This window comes from Dendropsophus ebraccatus, chromosome 9, assembly GCF_027789765.1.
Source record: "Dendropsophus ebraccatus isolate aDenEbr1 chromosome 9, aDenEbr1.pat, whole genome shotgun sequence".
Taxonomy (NCBI): Eukaryota; Metazoa; Chordata; class Amphibia; order Anura; family Hylidae; genus Dendropsophus; species Dendropsophus ebraccatus.
The window spans coordinates 9,607,897-9,628,104 of record NC_091462.1 but is presented as its reverse complement, the minus strand read 5'-3'; the positions used below and the strand labels follow the sequence as shown (position 1 = coordinate 9,628,104).

At 46.5% G+C, this 20,208-nt stretch overlaps 2 protein-coding genes across 2 annotated transcripts in view; both read left to right on the top strand.

Moving 5' to 3' along the window:
• LOC138801744 (macrophage receptor MARCO-like) overlaps positions 1 to 2,051 on the top strand; it is a 106,847-nt gene extending 104,796 nt beyond the window's left edge. Inside the window, exons 6-8 of the mRNA XM_069984839.1 lie at positions 287 to 331; positions 1,891 to 1,980; positions 2,041 to 2,051. Coding sequence (XP_069840940.1) covers positions 287 to 331; positions 1,891 to 1,980; positions 2,041 to 2,051 — 146 coding nt within the window. The remainder of the gene's footprint in view (positions 1 to 286; positions 332 to 1,890; positions 1,981 to 2,040) is intronic.
• A 1,630-nt stretch (positions 2,052 to 3,681) lies between these two features.
• On the top strand, positions 3,682 to 17,161 carry LOC138801954 (macrophage receptor MARCO-like). Its single transcript, XM_069985050.1, has 9 exons — positions 3,682 to 3,733; positions 3,984 to 4,064; positions 4,979 to 5,023; positions 6,417 to 6,515; positions 6,966 to 7,010; positions 11,610 to 11,654; positions 12,479 to 12,568; positions 12,878 to 13,045; positions 16,522 to 17,161. The coding sequence occupies exons 1-9, from the start codon at positions 3,712 to 3,714 to the stop codon at positions 16,650 to 16,652; spliced, it is 726 nt and encodes a 241-aa protein (XP_069841151.1). The 5' UTR covers positions 3,682 to 3,711; the 3' UTR covers positions 16,653 to 17,161.
• Positions 17,162 to 20,208: the final 3,047 nt, after the last annotated feature.

Here is a 20,208-nt window from a genome sequence, read left to right as displayed (position 1 = left end):
TTGTATTAGGTCTTATTTAGGTGATGATGTGGGGGATGCAGCCAGTTTGTGGTGGACAGAGCCGCTGTGTTCTGTGACACAAAAGGAAATGGTATTTCCAAGCCGGCACCTGTGATTCCACTACAGATCTGTACAGATCATCCATGTATCCTAGTATAGATGACACCATGTGCACCAGGTAAAGGCTGGAAATAAGTGATATTGTACATCACATAGTGCCACCCAGTTATCCTGCATGTTGTATCTAAAGACAATGTTAGACAAATGACCATTCCCTGTTCTTCAGGACTGAAGGGCGAAACTGGAAATCCGGGACAAGATGGAGAAAAAGGTAAGGAGCCTGGGGTACCTCAGTCATGAGTTAGGATTCAGAGCATTAAATGGATTTAGTCTTTGGAAGAAATGTGCATAACAAGTATATGCCTGTAAAGTTGTCGCCGAAATAGGGAAGAATGTCTAGCAGTGACCTGGCTTTTTTACTGTAAGAGCAGTGAATCTGTAGAATAGTTATCTTGGGTTCTTTACTGTAAGGGCTGAGAATCTGTGGAATAGTCACCTCAAGAGCTGGTTCTTTACTGTAAGAACAGTGAACCTCTGTACTAGTCATCTCAGAATCAGAATGCTATGGGGCTAGATGAGACTGAACCTCCGGGCCACATTACAGTCCACTAGACAACCCATCACTGGATATGCACGGGCTAGACTCAGCCATTGCATTCCCCAGGCTCTACAACCCAGCCCATCTTGGTTTTATCTTAGCTGGTGTCACAGCCCCTAGCAGATTCCTCAGGTTGTCTCACAACTGTCCACTATTTATAATAGTATTGCTTCCCTCTGTAAGGCCGCTATATGCTCCCCAGTGATGCTGTCCAGGCAAAGGTAAGCGATACCAAGATGGCACCTTCGCTCGATGGGTGTCCTAAAACAACACTAAAAGTACTATTACATGAAACAATTATCGTCTGGACTTGGCCAATTAGCGGCCATTCTGCCCAATAATCATTTTGTGTAATAGAAGATTAAAGGGATAGGAACGGCCCATCAACCCAGCCCGGTGCGCGCAGATACGAAGTATATTGTAAGCAGGAAGACTCGGCACTCGGGAGTTGCTCAACTTCTGAGTGCGGAGTCTTCCTGCTTACTACAGGTTTCATGAAATAGGTCATGTTTTAACAATCAGCTGACATGCACCATGTTTATTTAAAGCATGACCTAAAATCCTGATAACGATAGATACGATAGGCTCATCATGAATCATTCCAGCCTCTTACTGTCAGCCTTTCTCATGAAGATAAGCTACTCTAACCTCCAACTCATTGATGCAACTGATGGACAAACCCGAGCCAAAATATTACAAAGACCAAGACCAAGTAGAGATCTTTTAGGCACCTACAAGGGTCAACCAAACTACTTAGGGCCAAAACACCTCCAGTATTTTGTGACTTGCAACCATCTATAACCACAAGGCTAAGCTGAACAGTCTTCCTTAGCCCTATACGTGGCTTTAGCCACACACCGATACACACGTCCTGCTAACAGCTCTTTATATAACTTCTTAGTTATAGTACCACAGTGACATCTTGCAACTATTACAGTATATGCACTGAATTACTTACAAGCAGGGTGTGGCATAATACTGCAGAGTATAATATAGTATATATAACATGCATTACTGGGTCTCCTGGTGCAGAGCAGATACCCTCATAACCTGCACTGGAGACTGCGACTCTAGAGCACTGCTGAGAGGACACAGATCTCACAGACATTGACTAATTCGTTGTTATGACTAGAATTTCTCCCCAGAAGCCGGGGATATTATATTGTCTCTATTGCCTCCTCTGCACTATAGTATCTACTGTGACTTACAGATAATAATTCTGTGTCATGCAGGTACTGTGGGAGCTCCTGGACCTTTTGGGTCCCCTGGTGCACAAGGGCCAAAAGGAAGTAAGGGGGACACTGGTATAACTGGTCTTCAAGGTAAGTGTGATACTCGGCCACTTCTATGATGCTACTCGGTATTGGGTGTTTTTTGTACAGGTGTGATGTAGATACCTGTTTGGGACGGTTTACTGTCCCCAATGGTCGGCAACCTCTGGGAGTGTTGAGGGTCACTTGGGCACTTGTCACGGTAACCTTAAGTTTTAATAGACCCACCTGGGATGTTGGTACCGCCACTCACAGAAAGGGGAAAAATAACCCAAGTGTTCGGTGGTGTGCATGGGTGCAGGTGCTGAAAGATTTGACAGAGTCCCGTGCGTTGAGTAAAAATATAATACTTTACTGAATAAGGTTTGAGATGAACAGTACACGTAATACAACAGTACAGATCTTGACTCAGTAAAGGCTGTTTCTGACAGTGAGGTAGAACCAGTGCGTTTGAGAGTAGGTGCTTTGTAGAGAGTGTAGTATATCTGCTTTGCCGGTGTGTAGAAAGAAGAGATAAGTGATACTCGTACTCACAGATGCCTAGTTGTAGCTCTGAACTGCCTATGCCCTCTAGTTGCAAGATACCCATCCTAGGTGGGTAATATCTGGATATAGCAGGTTGCCGAGACTTTCCAGTCATCCTGCATTGTGCAGTAGGATACGTAGACCTTTTCCCGGGTAGCTTTGTCCTATTGGGGTCAGTTCCTCCTGTATCATGAGACTGCCCTGCATGTTTTAGAAAGTTTACTGGCGTGGGCAAGGGTTTTCCTAGGTGGCTTCTCTCCCCTGAGGTTAACTTAGCACTGCATCTTTGTTCTAGTTACTTGCATAGAGAATAAAGTCTTTAGTTACTGTCTCTGTCCCTGTTAGGGGTTCTAGCCAAAGCCAGGCCCTGGCTTAACTTCAGCAGAAACTGGTTTGGGTTGCGTCCTCTCACACTCAATACTAGTTAGAGACTGACTCACTTCCTCCACCAAAACTAACTCCTCCTACAGGGGCAAATCTAAACCCTCCTGTGAGTGGTGGGCTGAGTGTGGGCGAGATAAAGGAAAGACAGGATAGACTTAGAGAAAAGAGCAACTGTGACTGGTCAACACACAAACATGTAGTGCAAACAGTTAACTCTTGACTTCAGCTGTGCATAGAAGACACTAACAACAGTGGGGACACCTAGTGGGGAGTGACTTACTCAGGTGCTCAAGACAGCACCTGTGGGGGGACACCTTATAAGAAATGGTCAATTCATGAGATGAGTGAGCCGTCATTTGTAGGAATTAACAGGTAGAGAAAGAAGGAGCAGAAGAAAGGAACAAAAAAGTGGAGGAAGAAGACAAAGAGGAAAGAATGAGCTGGAAGAGAGGGAAAAGAATAAGTATAAGGCTCCGTTCACACGGAGCAAAAGTGTCGGAATTCTTTAGCAAGGTGAGAGGAGGTGTGCAAGCCTCCCATAGACTGTCATTATGACAGGGAGGGTGGCGGGATCCGCTGTGGAATCCCGCCAGTTTTGCTCCGTGTAAACGGAGCCTAAGAAGAAAGAATGGGGAGGATTAGAAAAGAATAGGTCAGAAAATGAAGGAATAGGAGGAGGAATGAGCAGGAATAGAAAAGAATAAGGGCCGGAAGAAAAGGGAATGAAAAGCTCAAGGTCGCACCAATATAATGTAAAAATATTCACTGTTCATTCCATTATCTATGCGGCAGATTATAACGTGAAGTCTATTATAATAATTCCCTGTTTTCTTCTCTGAAGGATTGCCTGGAATCCCTGGAAGTAAGGGAGAAATGGGGCAGAAAGGTGATGCAGGTAATATGCAGATAATATGCTGTATACTAACACTAAATACCTCTGTATACAGACTACTGAATGTTCCAGTATACTCCTATACAGAGAATACACCTCCCTTACTGACCACTTTCCACTGACAACTATAAGTGTCTGCTTGTCTATAGTAGGAATATTACAGGATATATACTTATATACATACAGTATATATATATATATATATATATATATATATATATATTTATTTGTTCACCGCTGTCATGGCTTTCAGGTTTCCCAGGTGAGAAAGGAGATAAAGGAAACATTGGAGAAGTGGGCCCCCCAGGATCTGCAGGACCCGCAGGAAGAGATGGTGAGAAGTGATGGTAGAAGGAGACTAGAACCAGTGACCTGAACCCTCGGACTCAATCTGGATGAAACAGAGAAAAGCTGTAGCTCAGGCTCTGGCACATACTTCAGGCTTCTATGTACTGGGTTATATATGGAGGCAACAGATGAAATGTCGTCCCCACATGGACACAGCAGCACTGGTGTACAGGTATAGGGGGTTGCACAAAGGAGATACAAATGCGAAAGCTATATATATATATTATATATATAACAGATATTATCCCATTGTCTGCCCTACAACCCCAGGGACACAGACATCCCATTCTCTGCCCTAGAACCCCTGGTGTACAGGCATCCCATTCTATACCCTAGAACACCAAGGATACCAAGATTCCATTCTATACCCTAGAACCCCAGGGAAACAGACATCCCATTCTATACCCTAGAACCCCAGGGAAACAGACATCCCATTCTATACCCTAGAACCCCAGGGAAACAGACATCCCATTCTATACCCTAGAACCTCCGGTATACAGGAATCCCATTCTATACCCTAGAACCTCCGGTATACAGGAATCCCATTCTATACCCTAGAACCCCAGGGAAACAGACATCACTTTATTCACTATCCTAGAAACCCAAGTGACCTCCCAGCAGCTTCTCCATAGGCTCCTCATTACTCACTCCAGCCTCCAGTCCACCGATGTCACTGACTGACAGGCCCCATCCTGACAATTACATAGGTCAATCACAGCTTTTTCCAGCACCCTATACAGATGAACCCGCTCCTGTCCCTGCTGGTGCCCAGACTCTCCCAGCAGGCCCCGGTCTGTGTACAGCTCCCCTGGCAATCCACGTGGCATCAGTCGCACACTGACTCCTGCCAGCAGCTCTCCGCAACACACGTGACATTACTAAACATTGTCTGTTCTGCAGGAAAGAAGGGCGAGCCTGGAGGGCCGGGACAAGATGGACAGAAAGGTAACATTTCATGGGAAATTATCATTATTGATGAGTGACCGGAACATTCACTCTGCTGCTGAGACTTGAGAGTCCCAGAGCCGGGCAGCACAAGGTAAGTATGGGGTCTTAATATTAAACGCCACTCTCCGCACAGTTACATAGGAAGACCGGACAGCCCTGAGCAGAAGACTTTACTTTTCCTTTTTTTATCATGACAGTTTTAAAAAAAAACTCTTGGTGGTCATAATCCTCATACAAGGCACAGACAACTTGGCAGTTACAGTACACTCGTGGTGGTGCAGAATACTGAACAATTCATTAACAAATGAGTTATAAATGTTGTCTCCGCACAGACCCCAGGACAGTGTCATCTCCACACAGACCCCATGACAGTGTCACCTCCGCACAGACCCCAGGACAGATTCACCTCCGCACAGACCCCAGGACAGAGTCACCTCCGCACAGACCCCAGGACAGTGTCACCTCCGCACAGACCCCAGGACAGTGTCACCTCCGCACAGACCCCAGGACAGTGTCACCTCCACACAGACCCCAGGACAGTGTCACCTCCGCACAGACCCCAGGACAGTGTCACCTCCACACAGACCCCAGGACAGTGCCACCACCACACAGACCCCAGGACAGTGCCACCACCACACAGACCCCAGGACAGTGCCACCACCACACAGACCCCAGGACAGTGCCACCACCACACAGAACCCAGGACAGTGTCACCTCCACACAGACCCCAGGACAGTGCCACCACCACACAGACCCCAGGACAGTGCCACCACCACACAGACCCCAGGACAGTGCCACCACCACACAGACCCCAGGACAGTGCCACCACCACACAGACCCCAGGACAGTGTCACCTCCACACAGACCCCAGGACAGTGCCACCACCACACAGACCCCAGGACAGTGCCACCACCACACAGACCCCAGGACAGTGCCACCACCACACAGACCCCAGGACAGTGCCACCACCACACAGAACCCAGGACAGTGTCACCTCCACACAGACCCCAGGACAGTGTCATCTCCACACAGACCCCAGGACAGTGTCACCTCCACACAGACCCCAGGACAGTGTCACCTCCGCACAGACCCCAGTACAGTGTCACCTCCACACAGACCCCAGGACAGTGTCACCTCCGCACAGACCCCAGGACAGTGTCACCTCCACATAGACCCCAGGACAGTGTCATCTCCGCACAGACCCCAGTACAGTGTCACCTCCACACAGACCCCAGGACAGTGTCACCTCCACACAGACCCCAGGACAGTGTCACCACCACGCAGCCTCTAGAATGTGTCCCAAGGGCTCTGCCCCTCTTATAATCATTGCAGCACTTCATAGTCACAGACAGTTTAGACAGGTACAATATATTATATGTCCGTCCTACAGGTGCTGATGGATCTCGAGGACTGCCTGGAAACCCTGGGGTGCAAGGTGCAACAGGGCAGAAAGGAAGCAAAGGGGACACTGGTGCAATTGGAGCTCCAGGTAAGAAATGAACAGTAACGGGAGGGAATGTCTGTCACATGGTGAAATAAATGACTGCGCTTCATAGGGGTTAAAATCACCTTTACATGTATACTTTTTGAATTTGAGAATTTCGGCTTTTAAGGCAAGTGTTTTTTTTTAAATATGCAAATGAGTAGCGAGTGTCCAAAGGGCGAGGCCAATGACCTTATCTGCCCAACATTTCCACGCCCTATGACTGCTGGCTCCACCCTCTGGGCACTTGTTGCTAAATTGGATATATGAAAAGAGGCAAACTGCTCAGCTCACCAAAGGTCTCAAACCTAACGTTATCCACCATCTGACAGGTTCTAGTCAACTTTTGTAAATAAAGTGATGGGAATGGAAAGTTCTGGATTTCTGTCTCATGAGGCTTTTATTCTGTAGCAATGGCAGAACACCCTGACATCTGATGTGTTTCCCCCTGTGCAGGAGTCCCGGGAATAGCTGGAAGTAAGGGACAGAAAGGTGATGGAGGTAATGCAGCTTGTGACAGTGTCTGCAATGTACTGTAACATAGATACCTGCACATAACACTCGCACAGTCATAGTGTCCTCATATCCCCCACCTAGTACACACGGTCTGGTATATACACAGTGCTGATACCTGCACATAACACTCACACATTCATAGTGTCCTCATATCCCCCACCTGGTACACACGGTCTGGTATATACACAGGGGGTATATACATAGGACTGATACCTGCACATAACACTCGCACAGTCAGTGTCCTCATATCCCTCACCTAGTACACACAGTCTGGTATATACACAGTGCTGATACCTGCACATAACACTCGCACAGTCATAGTGTCCCCATATCCCCCACCTAGTACACACAGTCTGCTATATACACAGTGCTGATACCTGCACATAACACTCGCACAGTCATAGTGTCCCCATATCCCCCACCTAGTACACACAGTCTGGTATATACACAGTGCTGATACCTGCACATAACACTCGCACAGTCATAGTGTCCCCATATCCCTCACCTAGTACACACGGTCTGGTATATACACAGTGCTGATACCTGCACATAACACTCACACATTCATAGTGTCCTCATATCCCCCACCTGGTACACACGGTCTGGTATATACACAGGGGGTATATACATAGGACTGATACCTGCACATAACACTCGCACAGTCAGTGTCCTCATATCCCTCACCTAGTACACACAGTCTGGTATATACACAGTGCTAATACCTGCACATAACACTCACACAGTGATAGTGTCCTCATATCCCTCACCTAGTACACACGGTCTGGTATATACACAGTGCTGATACCTGCACATAACACTCACACAGTGATAGTACTCACACCCTGTCTGATACACAAGGTCTGCTATATATCCAGCACACAGGTGTGACGTTGGTACTTGCTTTGTGTTGTGGCTGGCTGTGTTCCCCAGAAATGGTTGGTGACCTGCCGGGCTGTGATGGGTCCCTTGGGCTCCTGTCACGATAGTCCTGAGTAGCAATCGGCTCACCCGGACTATAGGTACCGCCACCCACAGGAAGGGGAAAATAACTCATGGTGTGCGGTTAGTGTGTATAGGTGCTGGTGCGCATAAAGGATCACTGAGTCCCTGTACAGTCTTTCAGTAGTACAATACACTTTAGTCTTCACACAAACATCAGTGCTTAAACTTGTTTGTGCTTGAGGAGGTGCTTGAAGAAGTAGAATAGAAGAGAGGTAGTTGTAGCGGTGCTTGAAGAGTTGAGAGTAGAAGAGTTTGTTGAGGGAGTCCTAACCCAATGCAGCAATGTTTTCTGCTGGAACTTTGGAGAATACTTGTGCAGTGAGAATTTTACTTGTACCCGTGTTTAGACTGTGTCTGACCACCTTGTGACCTACAGTGTTGAGTGACCCGTCCTAATAGGGTGATACAAGTCGTGGTTATCCAGGTCAAGCTAAGTTTCCGGTCAGGATGTTCCTAGACTTTTCGCCCTTTTAGTATTTAGCACTGCATAGTGGGTATAGTAGAAATATTGGAAAAACTGGTTGTCTCTAGCTACATCTGCATACACACGTGTCTCAGACTAGACTGGACTGAATTTTTGGTCACCGACAAGTGTCCTGGCATAAGCCAGGCCCTGGCTTGGCTACAGAAGGGACGTTTGCTCTGTGTGTCTTTCTCCCACAAGAATCTTGATAAGACTGACTAAACTTCCTCCCGCACTAAGCTAACTAACTCCTCCTACAGGGGGGTGTCTGTGTGTGGAGAGTAGGGATAGGCAGAGAAAGAGAAAGCACCTCCATTCTTAACTTCAGCTGTGCAAACAAGAACAGAGGTATATAAAGAATACTGACATCTAGTGGCGAAGCTTTTGCGACAGGTGCATAAGAGAAGAGAAAAGAACACTAGTGGTGGGACACCACATATACACAGTGCTGATACCTGCAGGCTGCACATAACACGTACACAGTGATAGTACTCACACCCTGACTGATACACAAGGTCTGCTATATACAGGTTGCACAGTATCTTCTCCCATGTGTTTGTGAAGTCTGCCACAGTGACTGGTAAACCCGAGATGGGACACCGGCACACACAAATACAATTTACTATGGCTGCTGGGGCATGTGACCCATATATCCCTGATGACACTGTATGTAGGGTGAAACATGTCGAGGGAGGGGGGATTAGTATTGTTAGTAATTTTATCTGTATGAGCTGGTGCCAACTTGTGAATAAAGGATTGAGAAATCAGTCCATGCAGTGCAGCCCTAATGTACACAGGTTGTGTGCGCCAACAATAACACGTTCTGACACTGAAAACATCTAGTAACTCACTGCACCCAGTCACACTATTTTTCATGATGATGTTGATGATTTAATACGATAGGGTTTTTAATTACCTGTTACTGCACAGCTGGGTCTGATGTTGTGCTGTATGCCCTATAATACATGGTTGGTGGTATCTGCACCTGCACATTCTCATACCTCACCTGACACATATGAGGGCTGCTAGATACTGTCACCTAATGATGCGTTTACACAGGCAGATTGATCTGACAGATTTTTGAAGCCAAAGCCAGGAACAGACCATAAACAGGAAACAAGTCATAAAGGAAAGACTGAGATTTCGCCTCTTTTCAAATCCATTCCTGGTTTTGGCTTCCAAAATCTGTCAGATAAATCTGCCTGTGTAAACGCACCATAAGGCTATGTTCACACTACGTATCTTTCCGGCCATAGTGCGAACCGCAAATATTCGTACGTAGTTTTGAGGTTGATGCGTTCGTTTGAAAGTATACGATATACGGCCGCACAATGCACACTACGTATGAGCTTACGGCCGGATCGTATACGGCGCCGTGAAAAATGAACAAGACCATTGTTTGAGGACGGAAATGTTCCAACTCACGGCTGTGGATTTCCATGCGTCCCGTACGGAGTACTTATTTCAGCCAAATTGAACTTGATATTTAGATCCAAAATAGGGATGGTCCGAACCTGCCGAGGTTCGGGTTTGTATGAACCCGAACGCTCGGCATCAGATTCCCGCTGTCTGCCCGCTCCGTGCAGCGTGCGGATACAGCGGGAGGACCGCCTGGAAAACTAGGATACAGCCTATGGCTATGGCTATATCCCAGTTTTCCAGGCGGTCCTCCCGCTGTATCCACCCGCTGCACGGAGCGGGTAGACAGCGGGAATCATTACCGAGGGTCCGGGTCCGTAGGAACCCGAACCGAACTCTGTTCGGACCATCCCTAATCCAAAAGGTTCTGTGAGTTTATTGGGCTGGGCGAAGATTTCCAAGTAAATGACCTGTTTCAGATCGCTTCGAAACAAGCTAGGGAAGCATAATTCTACTGCGGGCGTATGTTCACGGTTCGCCCGCATGTTCGCAATCCGGCCGCATGTCTATTTTTCCCACGGCCGTACTTTCAGCCGCACATGTACAGCTGCGTACAAACTACGGCCGGACTCATACGTAGTGTGAACATAGCCTAAGGCTATGTTCACACTACGTATGAGACCGGCCGTTCCGTGACCCCGGCCGGGTCACGGAACGCCGGTCTCTGGCCGGATCATCTCGGCCAGTACTTAAGTACCAGCCGGATGATCCTTCCGGCCGCAGAGCTCTGATACGGGCGAATCAGCGTGCACCTGCATCAGAGCTTCCCATAGCGCACCGAGAAGCGAGCGTCCGGAGCTGCTCGCTTCACTGTGTGAACTGACAGGGCTTTCTGCGGCCGGAATTCACTGAATTCAGGCCGCAGAAAACTGACATGTCAGTTGTTTGCGGCGGCGTATGGGATCCTGGCCGGAGCGTGTACGATGTGTGTACGCTCCGGCCGGGATCCCATAGAACAACAGGCATTGTTCCACCGCGGTAAAAGTACGGCCGTTGTTGCCATTGGCAACAACGGCCGTACTTTTACGTAGTGTGCACATAGCCTAATGCTGCGGAACGATTATCGTGCGCATTTGCACGATAACAATCAAATTCAAACGATAATCGTACGTGTAAAAGCAACGAACGATCGAACGACGAGCAAGAAATCGTTCATTTTGATCTTTCAACATGTTCTTAAATCGTCGTTCGCAAAAAAATTCGCAGATCGTTCCGTGTAAACAGTCGTTCACCTATTTTACGTGCGTGTGTATTTTATGTGCGATATAGGATTAAGCGATCGCAAAACGATTGCAAAACGAATTTTCCGTACGATATATCGTTCCGTCTAAACACTGATCGTTATAAAAGAAAAATTGTTACTTCAAAGTCGTTAATTGTACGATCGGGTGAATTATCGTTCCGTGTAAATGTAGCATAACACTGATCTATTTTATCATACTCCTAGATAGTACTCACCCACCTGATACACACATATCTCCGTTATATACCGCCACATAAAACTGATTGATTACACAATACTCCTAGATAGTACTCACACCCACCTGACATGCACAGCTCTGCTACATACCATCATTGATACACACACAGCTCTGCTATATACCACCATTGGTGCTTATGACCCACTTGTCAGACAGTAACACCCGGTTTGGGGTCCTCCCAGGGCACCAGTCCTTTTCTCATTGAGATTTATTTTTCAGGATTAAAAGGAGCCATGGGGCAGAAAGGTGAAGCTGGGAGTCCAGGTGAGGTCCCTTATAATGATATCTCATCTTCTGTATGCCCTGCACTCCGTCACTATATACTGCACACTAGGGGGAGCTGTATTATTCAGGAGCCAGCAATGCAATCTCATGTCTAAAATCTCTAAAAAAAAAAAGGACATTGACAAAATAGAACTTTCGGCATTTGATTAGCTAAGGCTACGTGGAAATCATGGATATAGTCATTGGCTGTATCCATGTTTTCCAGACAACCTTAGAGCTTTATCCAAGTTCAGCAGCCCCAGCTAATCAAATGCCGATCGTTCGGGTTCGGATTGACTCGAACCCGAACCCGGTTCGCTCATCTCTAAATAGAACCGGTCCAAAGATGGGCTACAAAAATGGTGGAGGGTGTGAGGCATAAACCATATCATATAGGAAAGACTTAAGGATTTGTATCTGTATAGTCTGGAGGAAAGAAGGAAAAGGGGGGACATGATTGAAACCTTTAGGTATGTTAGAGGTCTAAATAAGGTTCAAGTGTTTTGAATAAAAAAAAAAAAAACTGAACACAAGTACAAGAGGACACAGTGAGAGGTTACTGGGGGAAAGATCAGAAGCAACCTGAGAAAATATTATTTTACTGAAAGAGTAGTAGATGCTTGGAACAAACTTCCAGCAGATGTGGTTGGTAAATCTACAATAACAGAATGTAACCTGCCTGGTATATACATATATCTATTCTAAGATAATAAGAAGGGAAATACTAAAAGTGCCGACTAGATGGACCCAGTGGTCTTTTTCTGCCGTCAATCTTCTATGTTTCTATGTCATGTGCCATGTCCTGTCTTCTCTTCTCTCCTCAGGAGTAAATGGACCTGTTGGGAGTAAAGGAGAACCCGGAGTCCCTGGACCTCCAGGCGCTAAAGGGGACATAGGCCCCCCCGGACAGTCAGGTAAAAGACCAGTCCATGGAGTCAGATCCCTGAGCCAACCAGTGTGAGTGATCACCAGAAGGAGCCGACCACTGCACCACCTGGGAGGGGGGAGCAGGCTGATGTGACTCCAACACTACTTCTTCTAAAGGGGGGGGGGGGGTTGCATTTACAAAACATTTTTCTTATGAATTGCAGTAATTCTGGAATGTGTATTTTTTGTTTATGCATCTTTTACAGGTAAATAAAAATTTTCACATTTCACCAATAAAAAAAAAACATCAGGAGTTTGGAATTGTTTGTGTATTAATTGTTAACTTGCTGTCGTAGCCTCTAGTATTGTGCGGATTGTGGGAGGAAAGAAAGGTCGAGTAGAGGTCAGACATAATGGAGAATGGGGGACCATCTGTGATGACGGCTGGGACATGAACGATGGTAAAGTCATCTGCCGGATGCTGGGGTACTCGAGGATTGTGTCCACATTCACCGCAACTGCAGGTGAGTCACCTCCTTCACACCCATCATGTGACCGTCACATCCATAGTACACCTGGTGGTCTGATTGTGAACCCTGTAGAGGTGTAGGGCAGTGAAGTGGTTAACTGTAAGATCTCCGGGGATCTACAGCAGTGAACGGGTTAACTGTAAGATCTCTGGGGATCTAGGACAGTGCAGGGGTCAGGAACCTATTACACAAGACGATTATCGTGCAAAAAATCGTCAAATCGTTCGAATTTAAACATTAATCAATCTGTGTATTTGCAGGCATCGATAGAAAAATCGTTCATATGTCGTTGATCGTTGATATAGATCTGAACCTAAAATTATCATTAATCGTTCGCTGTAATTCCACGTTTGTTCACTCAAGTTCTGCATTTTTTCACTAATCGTTCAGTGTAATTGCACATTGTTCATTGTTTTTCTGGGATCAAAAGGGATAAACGATCATAGTAACAATCGCAATAACGATTGTAACTAACGATTATCGTTCTGTGGAATATGGTGAGCGATTTCAGATTAACGATAAACAATATAATTTGCGATTGTTTATCTTTTGACGTTAATAGTTAAAAATCACTCAGTGTAATAGGTAAGATCTCTGGGGATCTACAGCAGTTAAGGGGTTAACTGTAAGATCTCTGGGGATCTGTGGCAGTGCAGGGGTTATCTGTAAGATCTCTGGGGATCTAGCGCAGTGAAGGGGTTATCTGTAAGATCTCTGGTGATCTAGGGCAATGCAGGGGTTAACTGTAAGATCTCTGGGGATCTAGGGCAGTGAAGGGGTTATCTGTAAGGTACCTGGGGATCTAGGGCAGTGAAGGGGTTAACTGTAAGATCTCTGGGGATCTGTGGCAGTGAAGGGGTTAACTGTAAGATCTCTGGGGATCTGTGGCAGTGAAGGGGTCAACTGTAAGATCTCTGGGGATCTGTGGCAGTGAAGGGGTTATCTGTAAGATCCCTGGGGATCTAGGGCAGTGAAGGAGTTATCTGTAAGATCCCTGGGGATCTAGGGCAGTGAAGGGGTTAACTGTAAGATCTCTTGGGATCCGTGGCAGTGAAGGGGTTATCTGTAAGATCTCTGGGGATCTAGGGAAGTGCAGGGGTTATCTGTAAGATCTCTGGGGATCTAGGGCAGTGCAGGGGTTATCTGTAAGATCTCTGGGGATCTAGGGCAGTGCAGGGGTTATCTGTAAGATACCTGGGGATCTAGGGCAGTGCAGGGGTTATCTGTAAGATCTCTGGGGATCTAGGGCAGTGCAGGGGTTAACTGTAAGATACCTGGGGATCTAGGGCAGTGCAGGGGTTATCTGTAAGATCTCTGGGGATCTAGGGCAGTGCAGGGGTTATCTGTAAGATCTCTGGGGATCTAGGGCAGTGCAGGGGTTATCTGTAAGATACCTGGGGATCTAGGGCAGTGCAGGGGTTATCTGTAAGATCTCTGGGGATCTAGGGCAGTGCAGGGGTTATCTGTAAGATACCTGGGGATCTAGGGCAGTGCAGGGGTTATCTGTAAGATCTCTGGGGATCTAGGGCAGTGCAGGGGTTATCTGTAAGATCCCTGGGGATCTGCGGCAGTGAATACACAAAGGGGCATATTTATCAATTGTGGAATAATTTTTGCACTGGCGCAAAAATCCAGATGGTGCGCAAATCGTATCATTAGGAGCACGGTCCTTGATCAGTACTGCACAATATAGCAAAAACACTTTTTGCGCAAAATAAAAAAATTGCACATTAAACCTGACTCCACAGCTAACTTAAAGTGACACTGTCCCCCCCCCCCTTTTTTGCATTCTGACTTCTCTACACAGGTGTAATGGGTAAATGTTGCAGTTTTCATACCTTATTTTATATCATACATCATGGTGCTTGTTCCAGTGAAAAGTGATCTTTTATCATCTGCGGATTGTGCTATTTAGGCGGGGCTTCGCGACCGAAGCACCACTTAGCCCCGCCCACAACGCCACTCTTGGCCCCAAACTTGTGACGTCATGGGGGCCCGATAATAACTGTAAACGAGCGCCGTTGTGCTAGATCAGCACTCGCTTACTGGGTCTATTACACGGCCGATAATCATTTAACAAGGGCTGCATGGACATCGTTAGCGATGTCCTTGCAGCCCTTGCTTAAACTCTATACATTATCTATCCATGCTGCAGGGCTGCTCTTGTGCTCTGCTTCTCCCCGGGTCCCGCGCGCTTTAGCTCCAGAGCGGCCTGTCTTAGCTGACAGGCCGCTCAGCCAATCACTGGCTGCGGCGGTCCCGGCCAGTTGACGCAGTGGCGCCAATGGTGACGCTGTGGGCAGGGCTAAAAGGAGATGCCCCGCCCAGACAGCACAATCAAAAGATGATAAAAGATTACTTTTTACTGGAACAAGCACCACCACGTATGATATAAAATAAGGTATAAAAACCTTTACACTTTAAATTTACCTGTACACCTGTGTAGAGAAGTCAGAATGCAAAAGGGGGGGACAGTGTCACTTTAAACCACACCCCCTCCAAGCAAATAATTTTCAAAAATAGCACTGTCGGCATAAACTGATAAAAAATAGCGCAAACTGCTTCACGTCCTGTGCAAGAAAAATATGCCCCTAAATGTAAGTTCCCTGGTGGTCTTAGGTATAAGTACCAGGCTTGCCGCAGTTCCTCACCTGTCCCGACTTCTGCTCTGCTTGGTGTTCATGGTGTTCAGCTTCCTGTTCTTACCATGCATTGTGTAATCTCTGAGAAAGACCAGTACATATACATTAGATTTACACATGTGATATGTGATCACCCTATATGTAGTGTCCCACTATGGGTGGGTCTCTTGTCTTTACACAATCAGGTAAAACAAGAATCTTCAGGTGTCACACTGTGATTTAGCTGCATTCTCTGCTGTTGCCACTAGGTGTCTCACTCCCCTGTGACAGCTGCAGTCTATGTAATAGGTTCTGCTATGTTTATGTGTGTTGTTTTATTGAGCAGACTCTCTATAGACTTCTTCGCTCTCCTCTCTCACACTTGCTGTCGCACCACCCTATAAAAGGTAGGGGTGACCCGTTAGGTGGGGAGTTGAAGGCAGGTGTGGTTCAGTTTCTCTATAGAGTGGATAGGACGAGACAGAACAGGAACTACACCTCTAGGAGCAAGTAACTAGCTAAGATGCGGGGCTAAAGGCAAGAGGTGGGGTAACCGGGTCATAGGAGAGACCCCCTTACCTATGCGGAGGATCAGTCAGGATAGACACCCCCTCAGGAAAAGGCAGAGGGACTGATCCCCAGTAAAGCAAAGAAGCATTAAGCCGACGTACGTTACTGACAGACGCTTGTCCACTTGGGGTTAGGCTTCAGTGGAAGCTCCACCTAGAGACAGAGGCCTAGGGCTTGTGTGTCAGTATCTAGCGCCCCGGGCCACGGCACATACAACTTAGAGAGAGGAGGGCGAGTAGAATCCAGTGAACGTTCCCTAACTCTATCATTTCTTCACAGGAACTGGGAAAATCATGCTGGATGATGTGAATTGCTCCGGTAATGAACAAAGTATATTGGATTGTGCAAAACAAGAATGGGAAACACACAACTGCAGCCACAGCGAGGACGCCGGGGTAGAATGTGCCTAGAAGACTGTGAGAGACCCCCCATCCCACACGCTGATCTTAAAGGGGCACTAAGCCTAGGTAGTTATACAAGAAGCCTTTGCTGCTGATCTACCACAGAGGCAGACTAGGGGCCTGCAGTGTGTGGAGGGCCACACTGCACTGACTCTGTTATATACCTGCAGCCACCACTAGGGGCGCTCACTGCATGCACAGTTAGGCTTCATGGCATCACGTGGGTCGGCGACCCTCTGGTTGTGGCAAATTCAACCAGGACAAAATAGCAAAACCCATCATTGTATACATACAAAAGTACAGTGCAATAGTCCATATGCAGTGAGCGCCCCCTGATGGTGGAGGACAGTGGATGAGGCGTCGTGCTGAGCTTTGTTACCTGATTTCTGTGCCCCCCCCTCAGCCTGCACTGTAATCATGCTTCCTTCTCATCTATACATCACATACTCTGTATATACTATGTCACATGGTCGGGGGTGTCTGTGAGCAGAAAGATAACAAAAATGCAGAAATAAATATATAACACAAGATATTGACTCCTGGTCATAAATATCCAACATCAATACATAACCTGATACTGATCTGTAAACAGCAATGGCACAATAAGAGCCTGATGCAACCTAATGAGATCACGCTATGGAGTCTCTACTGTAAGAGCGGTCACACTATAGAGTCTCTACTGTAAGAGCGGTCACACTATGGAGTCTATACTGTAAGAGCGGTAACACTATGGAGTTTATACTGTAAGAGCGGTCACACTATGGAGTCTATACTGTAAGAGCGGTCACGCTATGGAGTCTATACTGCAAGAGCGGTCACACTATGGAGTCTATACTGTAAGAGCGGTCACACTATGGTGTATATACTGTAAGAGCGGTCACACTATGGTGTATATACTGTAAGAGCGGTCACACTATGGGGAATATACTGTAAGAGCGGTCACACTATGGAGTCTATACTGTAAGAGCGGTCACACTATGGGGTATATACTGTAAGAGCGGTCACACTATGGAATCTATACTGTAAGAGCGGTCACGCTATGGAGTCTATACTTTAAGAGCGGTCACACTATGGAGTCTCTGCTGTAAGAGCGGTCACACTATGGAGTGTATACTGTAAGAGCGGTCACACTATGGAGTCTATACTGTAAGAGCGGTCACACTATGGAGTCTATACTGTAAGAGCGGTCACACTATGGTGTATATACTGTAAGAGCGGTCACACTATGGAGTATATACTGTAAGAGCGGTCACACTAAGGAGTCTATACTGTAAGAGCGGTCCCACTATGGAGTATATACTGTAAGAGCGGTCACACTATGGAGTCTATACTGTAAGAGCGGTCACACTATGGGATCTGTCCTGTAAGAGAGGTCACACTATGGAGTATATACTGTAAGAGCGGTCACACTATGGAGTCTCTGCTGTAAGAGCGGTCACACTATGGAGTGTATACTGTAAGAGCGGTCACACTATGGAGTCTATACTGTAAGAGCGGTCACACTATGGTGTATATACTGTAAGAGCGGTCACACTATGGAGTATATACTGTAAGAGCGGTCACACTAAGAAATCTATACTGTAAGAGCGGTCCCACTATGGAGTATATACTGTAAGAGCGGTCACACTATGGAGTCTATACTGTAAGAGCGGTCACACTATGGGGTCTGTCCTGTAAAAACGGTCACACTATGGGGTATATACTGTAAGAGAGGTCACACTATGGAGTCTGTTCTGTAAGAGCCGTCACACTAAGGAGTCTATACTGTAAGAGCGGTCACACTATGGAGTCTCTGCTGTAAGAGCGGTCACACTATGGAGTGTATACTGTAAGAGCGGTCACACTATGGAGTCTATACTGTAAGAGCGGTCACACTATGGTGTATATACTGTAAGAGCGGTCACACTATGGAGTATATACTGTAAGAGCGGTCACACTAAGAAATCTATACTGTAAGAGCGGTCCCACTATGGAGTATATACTGTAAGAGCGGTCACACTATGGAGTCTATACTGTAAGAGCGGTCACACTATGGGGTCTGTCCTGTAAAAACGGTCACACTATGGGGTATATACTGTAAGAGAGGTCACACTATGGAGTCTGTTCTGTAAGAGCCGTCACACTAAGGAGTCTATACTGTAAGAGCGGTCACACTATGGTGTATATACTGTAAGAGCGGTCACACTATAGAGTCTGTACTGTAAGAGCGGTCACACTATGGTGTATATACTGTAAGAGCGGTCACACTATGGTGTATATACTGTAAGAGCGGTCACACTATGGGGTCTATACTGTAAGAGCGGTCACACTATGGTGTATATACTGTAAGAGCGGTCACACTATGGTGTATATACTGTAAGAGCGGTCACACTATGGAGTATATACTGTAAGAGCGGTCACACTATGGAGTCTATACTGTAAGAGCGGTCACACTATGGTGTATATACTGTAAGAGCGGTCACACTATGGAGTATATACTGTAAGAGCGGTCACACAATGGAGTCTATGCTGTAAGAGCGGTCACACTATGGAGTATATACTGTAAGAGCGGTCACACTATGGGGTCTCTACTGTAAGAGCGGTCACACTATGGTGTATATACTGTAAGAGCGGTCACACTATGGGGTCTATACTGTAAGAGCGGTCACACTATGGTGTATATACTGTAAAAGCGGTCACACTATGGAGTCTGTACTGTAAGAGCGGTCACACTATGGTGTATATACTGTAAGAGCGGTCACACTATGGGGTCTATACTGTTAGAGCGGTCACACTATGGTGTATATACTGTAAGAGCGGTCACACTATGGGGTATATACTGTAAAAGCGGTCACACTATGGGGTCTATACTGTAAGAGCGGTCACACTATGGAGTCTGTACTGTAAGAGCGGTCACACTATGGAGTCAGTACTGTAAGAGCGGCCACACTATGGTGTATATACTGTAAGAACGGTCACACTATGGTGTATATACTGTAAGAGCGGTCACACTATGGAGTCTATACTGTAAGAGCGGTAACACTATGGCGTCTATACTGTAAGAGCGGTCACACTATGGAGTCTATACTGTAAGAGCGGTCACACTATGGTGTATATACTGTAAGAGCGGTCACACTATGGAGCTTATACTGTAAGAGCGGTCACACTATGGAGTATATACTGTAAGAGCGGTCACTATGGTGAATATACTGTAAGAGCGGTCACACTATGGTGTATATACTGTAAGAGCGGTCACACTATGGAGTATATACTGTAAGAGCGGTCACACTATGGAGTCTATGCTGTAAGAGCGGTCACACTATGGAGTCAGTACTGTAAGAGTGGTCACACTATGGGGTCTATACTGTAAGAGCGGTCACACTATGGTGTATATACTGTAAGAGCGGTCACACTATGGAGTCTGTACTGTAAGAGCGGTCACACTATGGGGTCTATACTGTAAGAGCGGTCACACTATGGTGTATATACTGTAAGTGCGGTCACACTATGGTGTATATACTGTAAAAGCGGTCACACTATGGGGTCTATACTGTTAGAGCGGTCACACTATGGAGTCTGTACTGTA

Excerpts from the sequence above, each read along its gene's own strand:
- LOC138801954 (XM_069985050.1), top strand. The coding sequence starts at position 3,712 with ATGGGGCAGAAAGGTGATGCAG. Across the intron at positions 7,011-11,609 it reads GGGACAGAAAGGTGATGGAG|GATTAAAAGGAGCCATGGGG; the intron begins GTAATGCAGCTT and ends TTTATTTTTCAG. Across the intron at positions 11,655-12,478 it reads AGGTGAAGCTGGGAGTCCAG|GAGTAAATGGACCTGTTGGG; the intron begins GTGAGGTCCCTT and ends TTCTCTCCTCAG.